Raw genomic sequence first — 19166 nt, forward strand, 5'->3', positions numbered from 1 at the left:
TCTGCACCATGAGGAAAAACCTGTTACAGGTGAATGAAACACCTGCTGAACTAGACTGGGAGTTTACAGTTCTAGCAGAAGATGAAGCCAAAAGCATGCAGCCTATGGGTCTTAGGGTGCGTGAGAGGATTTATTTATTTTTAACCTGTGTTTCATAACAAGAAACAGGATGGGTTTAGTAGGCTGCTGTGAAAAGTCATTTAAAAAGGTCTATTTTTACTAAGAACAAATCAATACATAAATCCACAGCAGTGAACATTAGTTTTCCACCCAGGTTACCAACATTTGGCTTCATGCAAGATTCGTTCTGTTATCCTAAATTTGTCTGATGTTGTGTTTGTACGAACATACCCCATCAGATTCAACAACTAATTCACTAGAAAAACTAACTCTTAACCTGCTTGAATCTGAAAGAATCTGAAAGAAAATTCTAAATACGAAAAAAAAGCAAGTTCACAAGCTCACATTTGTGAGTAAGAATGGTTCTTACATGAGGCCCATTGTTTTATAATTAAAAAATTCTTTAATTGTTGCTGATCACACAGACACATATAATCCTTAATAATCTCTAAACTCAAAGGAATGAGTCCAATCATGAGGAAGCAGTAGATTTTAAGGTGTGACACGCCTCACCTGATAAAACATCATGGACCTGTGCCAGCCTCTTCACTATATAAAGTCTTTGTGACCTTCTCCAGTTTCACTTGAGATGAAGACAAAAGTAACGAAGAAGCTCATGTGAGAAGGTACATTTAATTCAACCCTTTTTTATTATCATCATTCTATAAGACTGTGGCATTTTTTTCTAGCTCTAACGAATATTGCATTTGTGGTCATTATTATTCAGATCCACATGCATTTAACCCTCTTTTTATTTTTTATGTTTGCAGGTTTGACTTTTGAGCTTTGAAGAATGGCAAGTCAGATCCTGCTGCCTGTGCTTCTTTTGCTGATGATCAGTAAGAATTTAATTAAGACAAAATCTAATGAATACATTTGATTCGCTGATCTTGATTTCTCTAATTTTAATGCTAATTAATTGTGTGATTTTATGTTTTATAGGTGGAGTGACTCCTCAGGTTTCAGGTAAGTTGAAGTTCTTTTTAATTCTTTGAACCCAGATACTTCAGTAATACGCTTCTCTTCACTTACACTTACAAAGTGACATTCATTAACTAGAAAATTCCCTCTGGTTACCTGTGTGGGTGGGGAGGTGTGTATTGGTGTGTGTTGTTGTAACATAAATGTGTGGGACACAGGGATCAGCTGTATTAACAGCAGAGACAGCTGATTAATGAACTGGTCTCAGCTGTGGCCCAGGCCTGAGGGTCAGGGGTTGCCGTGGCAACTCACAGTGGTCGTCAATGACGACGGATGTGCGTGGAGCCGGGACACAGAAAAGAGCTAGATTTTCCCGCTTTTCGCTGGTCTCACATTTTGTCTTACTGTGACAAAACGGTAGCTCCTACCAGAAAAACAAGCAGACCGTGGGCATCATAAGACCTTCCTGAAGACTTTGATATGTTTTTTGTCCTCCTGAAGTAAATATTTTGGACACACTCGCGAGTTAAATACAAAGGTCCTTCTCCTTTTCTCAGAAAATCTTTGCATTGGAGTGAATGGAGAGGAGACAGGTACTTTACCACGAACAGAGGCTAGCAGTTTAAATTCTGGACGTCTCACTGCTTTGCCGAGTGCATTGTGAGAGACATAACAAGTTTGTCTACAACTGTGGAAAAAATCATGTGTCTAGTGTGTAAACTGTGGCCGGGACGAGCGTGGAAAGACACAAATTTCGGGGGATTTCACACACTCTCACTCTAGCAACATTCCAAAAACAAGTTTCATGGTCATGGTCATGGTCAAAAGATCATGGTCATTGAACAGTGATTGATCAACAACGATAAGACCTATCAAAACGAGGAAATGACACTCCAATGCACAAGGCTTGTGTCTACATTTTAAAGTTCAAATGAAGTCTCTAGGTGAAAGTATGCCTGAGCAGTAGACCTGTGAAAAACTGTGTTTTTTGTGTGTTTTTTTTTCGGCAGTCCCATTCATTTTCAATGGGAAATTTGTCACAGTTGTTCGTGACTTATGTCGCAAAAAATTCATATTTCGGAAAGAAAAGTAATAGCACACCGATCCCGATCAAGCCGCATGTTTTGATATATGACTTGATATATGAGGGACGAATAAAAGGAGGAAGGAGGATAACAATAGGGCCTCGGGTGTTGCCCCGTAGCCCTAAATAATTATAATTGCATGTGGTTAGCATTTAGTCTTTTTGTCTTCTTTTCTTGATAGTTTGTGTTGTAGTTGTGTTTTGCTTTTGTTATTCCTGTTGGATGATGGATGTTAAGAGTTTAGTGTGGTGATCTAGAAATGTTAAAAACAGCTTTTGTCCTTTCCAGGCCCCCTCTACCCAATCTCAGGAACAGAAAGCTCTCGATCAGATGATGGAAGTTCTCCTCCAATTGGCTTGCAACGGACTTTTATGTATTTCGGCCGGTCCTACAATGTGATTTATGTGCGTAAAAATAATGTATTTTTTCTTTTTAAAGTTCTTATACATTTTGCAGGATTTTTCAAATCTGCAAATCTCTTCCACCATAAGAACCCATTTTTATTTCTTCAGGTGAATCACAATGGACACCTGACCTTTAACAACCCGTGGTACAGCTACACACCTCAGCTGTTTCCAATTCATGGATCAAGAGACATCATCGCTCCCTTCTGGACAGATTTAGACAACAGAGGCAATGGTCATATCTACTATAACCAGTACACCAGTGGCAGTGTTCTCCAACAAGCTACCGCCGACATTAATGGATACTTCCCAGGGTTGAACTTTAACGCTGCGTGGGTGTTTGTAGCAACATGGTACGAGGTGGCCTACTATCCATTCACTGGAACAGTGAGTAATTTCGTTTAAAAAAAATTATCTTTTGTCATATAAGCTATAAAAACAACAAAATCTTTTTTCTTTCTTTCTTTCAGCAAACAACAGTCCAGGCAGTGTTGATCTCTGGTGGCCAGTACTCATTTGTGCTGATGAACTACGGGACAATAGCTGCAACAACTCGTCATGTGCAGGTAAGAACCATACACTAAATAAATATGGAGGTGGAACTGCTGTTCTAAAATGAAGCCAAAGCAAGTAGAGCTTCCCCTGGGGGGGTACAGGTGGTCTTAAGATCCACCCCCTCCATGTTAGTAGGCGGGGCTTGTGTCATAATAAAACTCATATTGAATTTTTTTTCATTTTTTTTTTCAATATAAGTGAATTAATATAATAAAAGTTCAGAATATAATCAAACAATGTACAACATACAGCAGAGTGTAGTATTACTTAAAGTAAATTGTGAGAGATGTAGAGAGGAAGTGTGGCCGGGGCATCGATATTGTGGCTATGCCTTCGGACCATACTGATGAGACTCTGGCTCCAAAGTCACACGATGACATGTATTTTCCCTGGGAAAATATGTATATGGTTAGAACTATTTAAAGCAGGGGCAGGCATGTGAGTTTGCACAAGTGCATGGTTTACCTGATTGGAAAAATTCAAACAGTTTCTTGAAGCTGAGATGTTGCACTTGACAGTCAATATGATTTCACACACATAACTCATATTTATACTGATATTGTGCAATAACTCATCTACACTTTCTTTTCATATACTTGTACATATTTCCTTATATATTTATTGGACTCTGTGCAATACCCCATATTCAATGTTATTATAGAACAATAACTTGGAATACATGTTCACTTATAGTTGTACATATTTTTACATATATTTCTTAGATGTTTTATGTGGTGTGCATTCTTACTATAATTGCCTATTTATTCTTACTTAATCTTATTGCCTACATTGCTCTTTGATCTGAACACCCGTACACTTTGAGTAGCTGGGGAGGCAACCGCCATTCCCACATAACGCCATTCCAACATTAGGGCCCTAATTGTCGGAATTTAATGAAACATTTAATCAAACGTGCCATCATTAGCACAACTTTTGCCTCCTAAGGTCGGAATGGTGGTATGTTATCCGTTTTTAAAAGTGTTTTAAAAGTGTTGCCATTGCGCCTTTACGCTGGCATCATATGCAACATTAATTATTACAATTAACATGCAGAGACTGACGACTTTGATGCCCGCTCCATTAGCAAAAAAGTTGGAATCTGATAAAAACATTACGGTCATCACCACCAACGAGCGATCCCCTCCCTGTCCTTTTCTAAAACTGCTAGGTTATGATAAGACATAAATGACAGACAGCCATAGATATGCCATACATATGATCGGAGTGTGTGATTGAAAACCACAACGGTCTGCTTCCTGTTCAATGCACCTTCTCCTACGGATAGCGAGACTTTGTGTTTTTTATTTATTAAGCTTCCACTGACTGTATCACATCTGTGCACATGTCCTAAAACATGAAATAAAGAACACACACACACTCGGAAGTATGCACATTTTCTTATGGAAACTAAAGCCTTGTCGGAATGCCAGGACTAAACTTTTGTCAGAATGCTGGGACGTCCGCATGTCTGAATGGCAGTTTGTCGGAATGGTAGCATGTGACCGAGTAGCTGAGAATAGCTTGAGGAGCTGCTGTAACGAAAACTGCTGTAATTTCCCCCCGGGGGATCAATAAAGTAATTCTGATTATGGTAGTTTCACTTTCACCTCTCCTAGGAGGTTATTCTACTCTTATAATGTGCAGCATATTGTAACTTCCAGGTAGTATTGAAAATACGTGGTATTCTGGAAAACATGGGCAACAGCTTTTAGTCATTGACCTTTTTATAGTCAAAATAAAAAAAGAAAAGAAATAAAGGGTTGACTGTTACTGTTTTTCATAAAAGTAACTGCTCTTCCTTATTTTCCCACTAGGTTGCACTGTTTCAGTCAGAGTTGCACACATAACATAACACCCAGAAATAACAGCAGATAACTGCAATATGTTGAAATTGCACTTTTGTAAAATAATAATAATGATAATAACCATTCATTCAGTGTAAACATCATAATGGTCTTGTTCTCCTTTGCACTAAAACATGCTGTTGCGTTACTGGTCCAACTCCTTTGAGATGAAGCTGGGCTGCAGGTGTTCCCTTGACCTAAAGTTATAGTTTATATATACTTTATATATAATATATAATTTAAGATGAACACATTCCACTCTGCAAATTCAGAAATAAACAAGCAATTCGTTTTTATTTCCAGGTTGGATATGACACAATCGGTTCTCCTCATCATTTAACAGTCCTTGGTTCATTCTCCAGTAATGCGACAGGAAACAACTCCGCTTTCAGTCTCGGCAGCAACGTTAATCTTCCTGGTCGCTGGGCTTTCAGGTTGGACCACGGATCAACAGGCTGCACTTTCAATGGTAAGGCCAGAACAAGATGACGATACCCATGGGTACTAGAGTAAAAATACAAAATGCAAATTCTGGACATACACCTGTCCTTCTCGTTGATACAAAAAAATGACACCAAAATATTGGCAGAAAAGCCAGAGGAGGTCATCTTGTTTAAACAGTAACAGAGCTTGCCTCATTATCATTTTCTTTAAAGGTGAAGCTGTGCAGATTGGTGACACGTTCTGGAGCGACAGCACCTGTTCTCAGAAATGTACCTGCACTTCCACTGGTCTCCAGTGTCACAACCAGCCCTGCACTTTCTCCCAGATCTGCCGGCCGACTTCCTTTCAGTACTCCTGCCAGACGGTTCAGAGGCGCACCTGCACCATAAGTGGCGATCCACACTACTACACCTTCGACGGGACTGTGTTTCACTTTCAGGGCACCTGCACCTATGTTCTCTCTGAGCAGTGCAACATGGGGCAGCCCTACTACAGGATAGAGGGCAAGAACGAGCACAGAGGCAGCACTCGTGTCTCTTGGACCCGACTGGTCAGAGTGAATGTGTACAATGAAACCATTGAGCTTGTCAAAGGGCGTCGTGGTGAGGCCAAGGTTCGCATTAGAGAATGGGTTTCCACTTTCCTGTGTTTGTTTTGTTCATATTTTTAATCATCTTTTTTATGCTTACAGGTGAATGGAAACTTTGCTGCCACTCCATTCTCTCTGAGCAATGGCACCGTCCAGGTTTATGAGTCAGGCTTTTCTGTGGTTGTCAGCACCAACTTCGGCTTACAGGTATCCTATGACACTAACCACTATGTCCGGATCAGTGTGCCCTACACTTACCAGAATGCAACATGTGGCCTATGCGGAAACTTCAACAATCACCCTCAAGATGACTTCCGGACCCGTGATGGTGAGGTTGTGAGCTCAGATGTGGTCTTTGCCAACAGCTGGAAGGCACAGGACGATGAACCAGGCTGTGAGGCCCAGTGTGCAGGACAGGACTGTGCTTCATGCTCTCAGAGTCAAAGAGCTCTGTACAACAGTGGTGCCCATTGTGGTATCCTCCAGAGCAGTTCTGGACCTTTCGCTGCATGTCACCAACAACTTCCTCCACAGACCTTTGTGGAGAGTTGTGTGTTTGATCAGTGTATAGGAGGAGGGTACCAGCCCATTCTGTGTCAAGCCCTGAATGTGTACGCAAGTCAGTGTCAGCAGAATGGTATCCAGCTACCGAGCTGGAGGAGCCCTGGCTTCTGTGGTACGCCTCTCAGTCATTCAGAATATTTTCTTTGAGTAACATCTGCACAATATCAAGTTTTGCTGTTTTTCTTTGTTTTGTTTGTGCAGAAATTCCTTGTCCTGCCAACAGCCACTTTGAGTCTTCAGGCACAGGATGTCCACCAACATGTGTCAACCCCAATGCCACCCAAAACTGCCCTCTTCCTAATCAGGAAAGCTGCGTCTGTGATTCAGGCTACATCCTCAGTGGTGGGGTCTGCGTCCCTTACGATCAGTGCGGCTGCAGCTTCGAGGGTTTCTACTACCGCTCTGGAGAAACTGTAATCCTTGGCGACAACTGTGAGAGGCGCTGTAGCTGCAGTCATGGCGTCATGACTTGCCAATCCCATGTCTGCGGCCCACATGAAACATGCAGTGTGGAGGAAGGAGAAAGAGGATGCACACCCAACAGCTATGCCACCTGCTGGATACGAGGCCCGGGGTCCTATCATACGTTTGATGGACTCACATACCAGTATCCGGGAGCGTGTCGACTCACTCTCTCCAGAGTAATGGGACCGTCCAGTCACCCACACTTTGTGGTGACAGCAGAGAAAGAGCCCAGAGGTCAGCAGGGTTTTGTCAGAGTGATAAAGTTTGAGGCGGAGGGAACAGAAGTCTCCATTGAGATGTCAAGCAGCAGCATTGTGAAAGTAAATATATAATATGCACTGTGTTTAAAAATCAGTTCAAGACATCAGATAAATTTTCTACTAAAATACTTCAGTGATAACCCTTTAAAACTGAACGTGGCTTTGTTTGGGTAAATTTTTTTAATATAAATAAGTGTAATTTCAACTCAGTGCTGCCATCTTCCTCTTTTCCCAATTGCTTCTACTCATCCTCTTTCTCTTCTTCCTCCCCCTTCTTCTTCATGTTTAGGTCAATGGTCAGCTGACCAGACTTCCGTTCATCTCTGGCTCCAACAGAATTCGCATCTACCACAGCAACATTCACAGCATCATCCTTCAAACCTCCTTTGGTGTAACTGTGCAGACAGTCTGGCCTCACTTTGTTCGCGTCACCGCCCCTGGAGTCTACACCGGTTCACTTGGTGGACTCTGTGGTGATTACAACGGTCTCCCACACGATGACTTCAAAACCCCCAATGGCGTCCTGGTCAACAGCTCTCAGGAGTTTGGGGACAGTTGGCGAGATGGTTCCTTAGCGGCACATTGTGTAGAAAACACCAATCGTAATCCTCCTCCAACCAGTTACAATTCTAGTGGGTACTGTGGCATTATCAGCTCACCGCATGGGCCGTTTCAACCGTGTTGGGCCACAGTGGACCCACTGGAGCAGGTGGACGTCTGTGTGGACATCCTGAGGGGTTCGAGTGATCCGGCATCGACTCTATGCGAGGTCCTAAGAGATTATGCCCTAATGTGTCAACAGAACGGCGTCTCCATAGGACAGTGGAGGAATGAAACTGGATGCGGTGAGGAAAGAATAAGTTTTATTGGTGGACATGATGGGAAAGAAATAGATGGAAGTGTAAGAAGGGTCTACCGTTAGATAGATTTGAGGTTTGGATGGGATAAAAAGAGGTTGGAGGGGGTGGAATGTAAAGGGAAAAGGGGATTCGACCAAAATTGTAGTGGCCCACATTTTTATCCCCTGGGATAAAAAAGGGTTTGGATGAAAAGGGTCAAGGGAATTGGATGAATGGGATTAAAGGTTTTGAGAAGATGGGATAAAAAGAGGTTGGAGGGGATGGGAGGAAAAGGACTGAAGTGAAGACATGAGGGGTGCAAAATATGCTGATAGATGATAAATGGTAGAGGAACCCAGGGAGGAAGACTCAGGGTGGGTCCCCCTGGTTCCTTTAATAAAAATGGAAGCAGAAGAAATTGAATGAGAAGCATGGTGGTGGTCGTGTTCTCAAAGTAATAATAACTCCATTAAATAAACTGTTGTGTTTTTCTTTAGAGCAAACCTGCCCTCTAAACAGCCATTATGAACTCTGTGGAAGCTCTTGCCCTTCAGCCTGCCCCAGCCTCTCGTTCCCCTTCTCCTGTGATGCTCAGTGCCAGGACGGGTGCCAGTGTGATGATGGTTTCGTCCTCAATGGAAACCAGTGTGTCCCACCTACAGAATGCGGATGTTCCCATGAAGGACGCTACCGGCGAGGTGGCGAACAGTTCTGGGACAGTGAACACTGTCAGAGCTTCTGCACCTGTAATGGCACCACTGGGCTAGTCCACTGTACCCCCAACTCCTGTGGTCCTCAGGAGTCCTGTCGCGTGGTTGAGGGCGAGTTTGGATGTCACACCAACCCTCACGGCACCTGCTCTGCCTCCGGAGACCCTCACTACTTCACCTTCGATCGCAGGGCCTATGACTTCCAGGGAACCTGCCTCTATGTCCTGGCAACGCTTTGCAACACCACTGGTGGTCTCCAAGAGTTTTCTGTGGAAGCCAAGAATGAGCCATGGTTCGGGCTTCCAGTTTCCATCACCGCTGACGTTTATGTAAATGTGTGGGGCTATCAAGTGCACATGTCCAGAGGCAGGATTGGTACAGTGGAGGTGAGGAATCATGTTCAGATCATTTGTGATTTGTATAATTATGTGAAAACAGCCTGAAAACCAGAGATCCATTCTTTGCTGTTTGTTATCAGATAATATTGTGTACTACTATACAACTGTTATATTATTTTTATTATTTTTTCCAATCCTACAGGTAAACGGAATAACAAAAAACTTGCCAGTTCTTCTGAATGGAAGTCGTGTGTCTATCTATGGAAGTGGATTTCAAACATTTGTCAGTGCTGATTTCGGCCTGAGTGTCATGTACGATGGCTCGAGTACAGTGTCTATTTCTGTACCTTCAGATTACAGGTACCTGCTGATCACCTGAGCTCAAAATACGTTTTCCACACATTCAGCAACAACCACAGCACTGAAATGTTGCCTAGGACCAGGGTTACTGTTAAACATTACACATTTCAGTTTCAATATTTAAATATTTCCATGGTTGCACCAGACGACTTTTCTGTTGTGCTTCCATGACTGATTTATTTATTTTCTCTTCGTTATCTTCTTTAGAGAACAAACATGTGGACTATGTGGAAACTTTAATGGCGATCCCAATGACGAGTTCCGAACTCCATCTGGAGCAATGGTCACCAGTCCACATGAGTTTGGAACAGCTTGGAAAGTGCCTGGCAACTACACCTGCAGCGATGGCTGTGGTTCCTCCTGCCCCCAGTGCCCCGATGAGGGTCCTGCTAGAGCTCAGTGTGAGGTGATTCAGGCTGCAGACGGCCCGTTCAGCTTCTGCCATGAGCAGGTGGACCCAGCGCCATATTTCAGTGACTGCGTGTTCGATGTTTGTGTGTCAGGAAATCAAGGCCAAGATCTCCTGTGCAGGGCCATCGAAACGTACATCAGTGCCTGTCAGTCTGCTAATGTCCGAATCTACCCTTGGAGACAGAACACCACTTGCAGTGAGTAAACCAATGTTTTAGATCTGTGGATGAGTGGTATGTTGCAGTTGCACATCTTCAGATTTTTTAAAGTGTTATTTTCTTCCTCACTTATTAAGGAATCGACTGTCCAGCCAACAGCCACTATGAGCTGTGTGGTACTGACTGTGGTCAAACCTGTGCCCATAGCACTGACGCAACCTGTGAGCAGGTTTGCTCCGAGGGATGTTTCTGTGATGAAGGCTTCCGCAGGAGTGGATCCAGTTGTGTCCCTGTGGAAAGCTGTGGCTGCCAGTACGATGGATTCTACTACAATGTAAGACATGTTGCAGTGAAAGGGATGAAACTTATATTACAGGTGTTTCTTGCATTGAGATCCCAAAGGAACATTTAAGGAGAAGAACCTAAAGTTCCAACATTTGGAAGTGACGCCTTACTCTTCGTGGCTCACAGTCTTGTCAGAGTTATTATTTTAAAAGTGTCTCTTTTTTCTGCCATGTTTCAGGATGGAGAGACCTTCTGGACCGACGGCTGCTCCCAGCGCTGTGAATGCCACGCTCCTAACGACCTGCGATGCTCTGTTACATCTTGCACTCCAGCACAAGAGTGCACCATCAGAAATGGCCAGCTGGGCTGTTTTGATGCTATGTCCACTTGTACCGTGTGGGGAGACCCACACTACGTCACCTTCGATGGAGCGCTGGCTCATTTCCAGGGAACGTGCTCCTACACCATCACCGAGAGCGTGAGCCACGGGACCAATGAAACCCAGTTTCGGGTAATCGCCACCAACAATCACCGTGGCAACAACCGCGTGTCCTTTGTGTCAGCGGTGGATATTTACCTCTCAAACCAACCAGAGGACGTGTACATCAGGATTGGATCCAACAAACGAGTAAAGGTAGACTCTTTTTTTAGTTTCAAGGTGAACACACTTTTACATTTCTACGTTGGCCTCCAAAGGGAGGCTGAGAGATAGGGTAGTCGAGCATAGAAATGCAACTAGGACTGGAAACTTGAACTATCCCATGGCCACCTGTGGTGACTGCAACTACAGTTACTCTGTTTCACTTCCTGTCTGTCTTCTTCCCAGGTGAACGGCATGGCGGCGTCTCTTCCCATCGCAGCAGGGACATTAGCTCAGGTGACGGCGCAGGGAAGCTATGTAGTGGTTGATGCCTCTGACTTAAAAATCCAATTTGACGGCCGGAGCACCTTGCTGGTCAGAGTGGGTCAAAACCGTGCAAACAGAGTCGTTGGGATGTGCGGGAACTTGAACGGTGACTCTCAAGATGATAAACTCCTGCCCAATGGCACGCTGGCACAAGATGATGACGACTTTGGAGATGGTTGGAAGGCATCCACAAGCCAGCCGGGGTGAGCTGGGATATCCTACACACAAGCTCAACTTTTGAACCATGACACGGGCCCCATGTTCGCGCTAATGCACTTTAGATTAAACTAATTACGGTTCAGGTTACTGGAAGCATTCAAAAGGTTTCTAAAAGACATTATACTATAATAAGATGTAGTAAATTGTAAATAACTCCCAGATATTGAAGGTATTCTGGGAGAATAGACAAAAGCCCTTATACTTACAGGACATTTTCTAACCTTTTTACAGTCAAAATAAACAATAAAATGTATTAAATTGGTAACCAGTAAATATTTAACATGTAACACAGAATTAGCATCCACATTCTGTACTTCAATATTTTACTGGCAAAAGAGCAATTAGCATTTTTTTTGCCCCAGTTCAGTTCTAGAATCAAATTTGTGATATCTGTTCCTAGATGTGGATCAACCGATGAGAGAGGTGGTGGTTTGAGTGACTGTACCTTTATTGAAGAATACTCAGAACTCTGCAGCGTCATCACCAACACCAGCGGCCCGTTCAGTGCCTGTCACCTGCACTCTGACCCTCAGCCCTTCTTCAGCTCCTGCGTCTACGACCTCTGCTTGTACACTCCAGCCAACGGCATGCTGTGTTCCGCCATCGCTGCCTATGAGAGAACTTGCTCAGTTTTGGGGTTGGACATCCCAGAGTGGCGCTCTGCTTTGCATTGTGGTATGTTTACACTGGCCCTAATGAAAGTACAAGATTAAGAAGAAGACGACAAAAGAAGTCAACATTTTCTTCTTCCTTTGTTTTTATCTCACTCTTTCTGCAGCTGATGCTGACTCAGATCCCTGTGAACAGCTGAACTGCACCGAGTTCGAGTGGTGTGGCGAGAAGGACGGCGTCTATGGCTGCTTCTGCGACGAGAACCATCATCGGCGCAACAATGAGAGCTATGGTGAGGGCAGATCTGCTTGAAATCCTCAATTTAATTTGTAGCGTAGCCGTCATTGTTTGAGTACAAACTCTTTCTCGACTCTCTTTCAGACTCTTCGATCTCATGTGTCAGCAGTTCAGGCACCATGTCTGTGTCTCGCTGCCAGCTGTTCGAAGCCGGCTTCCACTCTAGTGTCCTCCATCTGCGGGATGACTCGTGCAACGGGGCGCTCGATGACGGGCGCCTGGTTTTCCAATTTGACAATGAGGACCAGCTCTGTGGGACAACTCTCAGGGTACGCTCTATAGACTGTCACAGCATCAGTGCAGACTGAATCGATTCGATGGACCCCTGCATATTTTTGATCTACCAGGAGAGGGGTCCAATCTGGACCATAGGAGGAATTTAGAAAGTGCAAAAACAACCTAGAAAACAATGACTGTATATTTTGCTGCATACTTTACATAAAAGTCATTCCCATTTTGTCCACTAGGTTGCACTCTTGTAGTCAGTGTTGTCCATTTATTATAGATCATGTTATTATCTTACTGGTTCGGTCTCCTTGAGATCATATAGCCGTGCGTGGCCCATGAACTATAATTTTCCTCCCTGACTAACACCCTTTTTCATTTTCTATTTTCAATTTTCAGAGCAATGGAACCCATTTCATATACGAGAACGCCATTCTGGGTCAAGTGGATCCTCACGGGGGCCTCATCAGCCGTGAGAGGAGCATCAGTCTGCGTTTCTGCTGTGAATACCCTCTGACTCAGGCTGTTTCCATGTCTGTGGGCATTAACCCCGTTGAAAGGTGAATAACCTCTGTGCACATTTTATTCCGTCGCTGTATTATTTTTACTGTTGCTTCCTTAATCATAATGAATATCAATTTAACCGCACACGAGCACTTGGGATTACCATAAGTACATCATGGTATCAGAAAGATTCAGGTGGTTTCTGAACCGTGAACTGTGATGTGTTGTTTTCTTGCAGCATTGTGAGGAAGAAGCTTGCTTCCGGCCAGGGAACCTACCACATCAGAATGATCCCGTACCAGGACGCCGGCTTCCGCTTCTCTCTGGCGAGTAGCAGCAACATCGACGTGGAGGTGGACCAGAGGTTGTACGTGGAGGTGCGGACAGATGGGGTCGACTCGCAACAGATCTCCACCGTCCTGGACTCCTGCTGGGCCACGCCGGTCAACATTGCAGGCTACCCTGTGCGCTGGGATCTCATCTCTGCAGAGTAAAGGAGCTCCTTCCACCTCGTCCACTATCCAGCCTACTTCTCTGGGAGTTAGTCGTAACCCTGATGTCTCTGTCTTCCAGGTGTCCTAACCCAGCAGATGGGACAGTAGAGCTGATTCACAACGGCATCTCCACCACGGCCCGCTTTTCCTTCAAGATGTTCACCTTCACCAACTTCACCACCATCTACCTGCACTGTAACGTCCACCTGTGTCTCCTCAGGAACAACGACTGCACGGCTGTACGTTTGATTCAGAGAACTTGATTTATCTCAACAGGGCAATAATTCATTTGTAGATTTTCCACAAGCATCCCACACACAGTCAATGAATCAAATAAACAAGCCAAGATCAGTAAATTAAGATCAATAGTAGTAGTAAAACTCTAATAAAAAAATGGATAAATAGATTCAATAAATAAATAGACAAAACCGTATGAATCTAAAATGAATGGGTCTGTATTCCAAAGCTTAATAAAGATGCATTAAGGTGACTGCCGTCTGGGGCCACGCCCCTTTGAGTAGCAAAGACATGGTGAAAATACAGTAAACACAGACCAACTCATCAACTGTCTCCGAACTCCTGAGAGCTGTTGACCAGGACACCATTGGGTGTACTGAAGTCATCATGTGGTAGAACATTGTAATCGCCACATTGTCCTACTGACAAATAGGAAGACCGGTAGGCAGCAATAAAAACTCGATCGACAAAATATGATCTGGTTCGTTTATTACTGATTTTGCTTGTTCCTTCCAGATCGTGGCAAAAATAGGGCTCAATAGGTCACACGATCACGCAATGCATTGTGGGCAAAAGCGCCATTTTTAGTGTTTGTTTACATTCACTCCATTCACAGATCTGCCACTTTAAGGAGCGCTGTTAAATTTAACGGAGCAGCACATTGAACCGTTCATATCGGTAGTCTTATCGGTAAGAACAGAATGTCTTGGCATGTTCGGCTTACTGTAACTCCGGCAACGGCGAGTTTTTTCTGTGTCATTTTACCAAATTGTCTCCTGGAGTCGCCCTTATTTGTGTCGATTGGACTCTAAAATCGTTAAATAGTCAAATATGGTTGAACGCAGCTGTTTGTTGTCTGACCGAAGAGAAGAGCCGCTCCTTCAGACTCACTGCACCATTTTATATCGCTAGCATTAATGCTAACACGCTAAAAGGACAAATAAAAATCAAGTGCAGCGTTGCGCAGCGTAACCAAAGCTCATTGCGGTTTTATGTCAACCTTTCGGACTATATTTTTCTGCTTAGTGCCAGTAATTCGTGTTCAAGCTATTGTTGTTTTCGGTGTTTTCTTTAAATTTGAGCCATGACTCAAACGTAGTCCCAAGATAATTGGTTTTGATTTCTTTTTTCCTGCAGCACTGTTACCCTGGTTACCATGGGCGGGTCAGGAGGGACGTGACCCCCGAAAACACCGCAGCCATCTCACTAGGACCCCTGGTTATGAGTCCACTCAGCAGGAACAGGAGAGGTAAAGCTCTCTCTTCTTCCTCATCTGATTCTTATTAATGACACAGAGGTCAAGCTCAGTGCTGCCACCTCGTGTTTAGTTCTGGTTTCTCACTAGAAAAATCTTCACTGCAAGTTCTGCAGTTTCTTCTTCATTTTTCCTTTCTTCCTTCTCTTCCTCCTTCCCCATCTATTTATCCTTCTCCTCCAGTCTGTCTTCTCATGTTCTGCTTCTTCTCGTCTTCCTCTTCGCCCTTCCTCCTCATCTACATCTTCTCCTCCTCCTCCTTCTTCTTCCCAGTAAACAGTAACTTTGCTTCTTGTTCTTTCAGAAATCCAGATGTCTAGTGCTGCCTCCTGTCATCTGACAGCGACTCTGACTCTGATCATCAGTTTGTTGACCACTAAGACTCTGATCTAGAAACCAGACATGGTCCACACACTAACACACACACACACACACACAGACACACACACACACACACACTAACACGAACACACACACACACACACAGTTAATTAAACAAAATTAAGGTTAAAATGAATCAATAATCAAAGGTGTCAATGATCTTAACTTTAACATAAATCTGTGAACTCTTGCAATAATCACAAATTAAAACTGAATCATAATAAATATAACTAGTAAAATAATAAAGTTTATTTTAAGACATTCTTAGAGTAAATTCAAATTTTAAGCTTTTGTTTTACTTGTCTTAAGTTCTAGGTTTTGAGTTTCTATTAAATTAATGTTGCTTCCTGGTTCTACCTCCTTCTTTGTCCTCACCACAAACATGACATTCTTAACTTATTATTTCTTATTAACTTATTGTTATTTAGTAGAAAGATGAAATGATCCTGGGATGATAAACGAGGTGTGGGGTGAACTTTTGTTTTAAGTGTATCACTGTTTTATCATCAAAATCAACTAAATATATTATTTACAACATATGTCACCTATATATTAAAAGTTAAAAATTATACATCACATCCAGCTTCACGTTCTTCTGTTCAGAGCTGACTTCCACTCTAGTGTGGACAACAACATTTTTTTTTTAGATGTTACAAAATAAACCAGAAGACATATTTTATCCAACCAGATCTGCCTGATTGTTGGTGGAGTTTATGCAATCACGATGAGTTTTCTTTTGGAACAACAGAGGGCAACATGAGATCAAATAGTAGATAGATAGATGCTACATAAAGTAACTATAACTAATTACTTTTTAAAAGTAACGTGCCCAACACTGCTCATCTCTGTACTCTGCAAATTTCAATCTGGCCTCTGATTCTTCCTACTGATGAGTGGTTTACAGTATATCTTTTGGTATGGCCTCTATATTTCTGCTCTCGGAGTCTTCTTCCAACAGTGGACTGTGATACATTCACCCCTGCTCTGTGGAGGTCGTTGGTGATGTCTGTTTCGGGGTTTCTTCACAGCTCTCACAATATTTGTGTCATCAACTACAGTTGTTTTCCTTGGTCGACCTGTTCGATGTCCGTTGCTCAGTACACCAGTAGTTTCTTTCTTATTCAGGACGTTCCAAATTGTTGTTCTCATGCCCAATGTTTGTCCAGTTGCTCTGATTGGTTTTCCTTCTTTTCTCCCATAGACAGCTCTCTGGTCTTCATGTTGGTTTGTCCTCTTTAACAAGAAATTCATACTTTATAGGTTTAAACCCAGGCCAAAAAGTAGACTAGTCATGCAGAGCAATTTTTTTATTATAATTTTTTGGGGCTTTTCAGCCTTTAATGGACAGGAAAGTGGAGAGTGACAGGAAATGGGGAGGCAGAGAGGGGGGAACGACATGCAGCGAGGACTGTAGCTCAACACGTGGGGAGGGTGCTCTACCCACTGAGCTAAACACCACCCCCACGCAGAGCTATTTAATGTTTGAACAGTCAACACCTGGCCAACAAGAAACACCTGTCAGTCATATGTACAAATAATTTTGCTCACTTGAAAAATGGGTGGGTTCAAACAAAGGGTGGTATGTCCCGAGTTATTTTTACACATCAAGATGTAAATACCAGGAAATAAAAGCTGACGTTCTGAACTCCTGTCTCATACTCATCTTTTGATCTTAAACCCAAATGTCTTCAGTGAACAACACTAAACAAGGGAATTTGCCTTGCTGTTCCAATACTTTTGGAGGGAACTGTACCTTTCCTTACCTCCAGCGTCTTAAGTTCTGGATTTTAAGTTTGTCCTGGGTTTCAATGTCATGTCATGTCCACAATTCCAGGGCAATGAAATTTTTGCGATTTGCAAGTTCATCCACAAGGGTGGATCCTCTGGACAGGCCGGTTTTGGCCCGTGGGACACATATTTGACACCTGTGGTGAACAGTATTAGATGGTTTTAAGATGATACCAATGAATGCTTTGAACCTATCAAACTGATCAGTGTTTGGGTCATATAACTTGTAGAAAAACAAAAAGTTTCATTGAACTTAATTATGATTTAAAGTTAAAAATGAAACTGCAAATTGTGATCTCATAAAAAAACATTTAATTCTCCACAATCTGTCTCATAATGATTAAATTTTTTAATCTTTTATCATGAAATCTGATAATGCTACCATCTTTTCTCAGTGCGTGTGTGAAAACAATAGTGAAAGAATGCAAGCAGGAAGAGTTCTGTCGGACTCAGCCTTTGTTGTGTTTGTGTGCTGATATTTAAAAAGAACACATTGCACTGACCTGTCAAGAATATGCAACCTGAGCCTGACATGTATCTGCTGATGAAAGGCAGAAAGAAAACAAACATGTACCTGACACACACCGGCCGTGTGTGCAGCGGCAGAGAGAGAATAAAACAAAACTGGTTCATTCAAATTATTCAGCATTTCAACAACTCTGTCATCAAGTTGAAAATGAAAATTCCATAAATGTCATAGATTAAAGACTTAACCAGTCAAGTCTCCTGGCCTCCACAGCTCATGTCTCTGGCCTGATATACAGCAAGTAAATAAAAGTATTCTCAAATGTCAGTTCTCTGTCTCAGGTTTCCCTCACAAGAAAAGCAAGAGAACGGCTTCTGCAGAAATGCAAAAAATAAAAATAAAATAAAAGAATCCTGGTTTTATCAAATCTTAAAATATATTCAAAAACTTTTAAATTAACTAATTAATAAATCAGACATTCTCAAGAACAATTTATCCTGTTAAAACATATTTTACTGTCCCCTAATATTTCAAAGTCAAAGTCAACTTTATTGCCAATTTCTTCACATGTAACAGATATACAAAAGAATTGGAAAAAAATCACTATCCCACAGTGGGGAGGTAAAGAAAACAGATGAACACAGACATTTTCTTAATACTGAATCAAACAATAACTAAAGTGTACAGCAAACTTTTACTAAAAAGGCAATAAAATGAAGAGTTCACAGTCTAAGTCTATATCATTATTCACTCCATTCTATTTTATTTAACAGAATTATTTTCTTCACCTGGGGCTATTGTCCGGTGGTGCGAGGAATCCTTTGAGGAGCTCCTCAAGCCAGGTGATGGAGATTGTTGAGTTCAGTGATCGGAGGATCTTGTCCTCGAACTACAACCTCCAGCTATTACTGGGGTGATTCGCAGCTGAGTGTGAAGTGGCTGGGATGAAGATCAGCTCCTCCAAGTCTGAGGCCATGGTCCTCAATCGAAAAAAGGGTGGATTGCCCACTCCGGGTTGGGGAACAGCCTGCCCAGAACCCCTCCTTAGCTCTTTTTTAACCAGTTTGAGCATGTTTCACTTTCTGCACCCACTAAAATAGTTGAACACCTACATCCTGCTAACTGCCCGTCTGACAGCATCCCATCCCGTTTGTTTAAAAAGGTTTTTAGCTCAGTTGGGGCCAATTTCCAAACTCCCTTTTATTTCCAAGGTTTTAGAGAAAGTTGTTCTTAACCAGCTTCAAGATTTTGTAGATCGGGCCAATGTTGGTGAACTGTTTCAGTTTGGTTTTAAGCCTCTCCACAGCACTGAAACTGCTCTTTTAAAGGTTTTTAACAATTTTTTAAAGCTTGTCTCCAGCAATTGTGCCTTTTTAATTCTTTCAGACCTTAGCGTTTGACACAGTGGATCAAAAAATCCTCCTGTTGA

General features: G+C 42.7%; 1 protein-coding gene across 2 annotated transcripts; it reads left to right on the forward strand.

Annotated features, from left to right (window-relative positions):
* The first annotated feature begins 702 nt into the window (after positions 1-702).
* Positions 703-17128, forward strand: LOC125022484 (alpha-tectorin-like). Of its 2 annotated transcripts, XM_047609170.1 has the most exons (26): positions 703-746; positions 891-959; positions 1063-1086; positions 2415-2530; positions 2639-2917; positions 3001-3096; positions 5233-5398; positions 5586-5986; positions 6065-6638; positions 6728-7311; positions 7541-8096; positions 8588-9186; positions 9341-9498; positions 9706-10106; positions 10205-10401; positions 10591-10986; positions 11179-11462; positions 11879-12153; positions 12257-12382; positions 12472-12656; positions 13012-13172; positions 13355-13606; positions 13690-13849; positions 14985-15096; positions 15407-15540; positions 15587-17128. In XM_047609170.1, the coding sequence occupies exons 2-25, from the start codon at positions 914-916 to the stop codon at positions 15493-15495; spliced, it is 6237 nt and encodes a 2078-aa protein (XP_047465126.1). In that variant the 5' UTR covers positions 703-746; positions 891-913; the 3' UTR covers positions 15496-15540; positions 15587-17128. The 2 variants fall into 2 exon arrangements, with proteins under 2 accessions (XP_047465126.1, XP_047465125.1); XM_047609169.1 differs by having other exon boundaries at positions 15407-17128.
* Positions 17129-19166: the final 2038 nt, after the last annotated feature.

The sequence above is a fragment of the Mugil cephalus genome, chromosome 16 (assembly GCF_022458985.1).
Source record: "Mugil cephalus isolate CIBA_MC_2020 chromosome 16, CIBA_Mcephalus_1.1, whole genome shotgun sequence".
NCBI lineage: Eukaryota > Metazoa > Chordata > Actinopteri > Mugiliformes > Mugilidae > Mugil > Mugil cephalus.

Bases quoted from the DNA above. Each gene is read 5' to 3' on its own strand.
- LOC125022484 (XM_047609169.1), top strand. From the start codon at position 914: ATGGCAAGTCAGATCCTGCTGCCTGTGCTTCTTTTGCTGATGATCA. The intron at 6,639-6,727 runs GTACGCCTCTCA...TTGTTTGTGCAG, and splicing joins GAGGAGCCCTGGCTTCTGTG to AAATTCCTTGTCCTGCCAAC. The intron at 11,463-11,878 runs GTGAGCTGGGAT...ATCTGTTCCTAG, and splicing joins GCATCCACAAGCCAGCCGGG to ATGTGGATCAACCGATGAGA.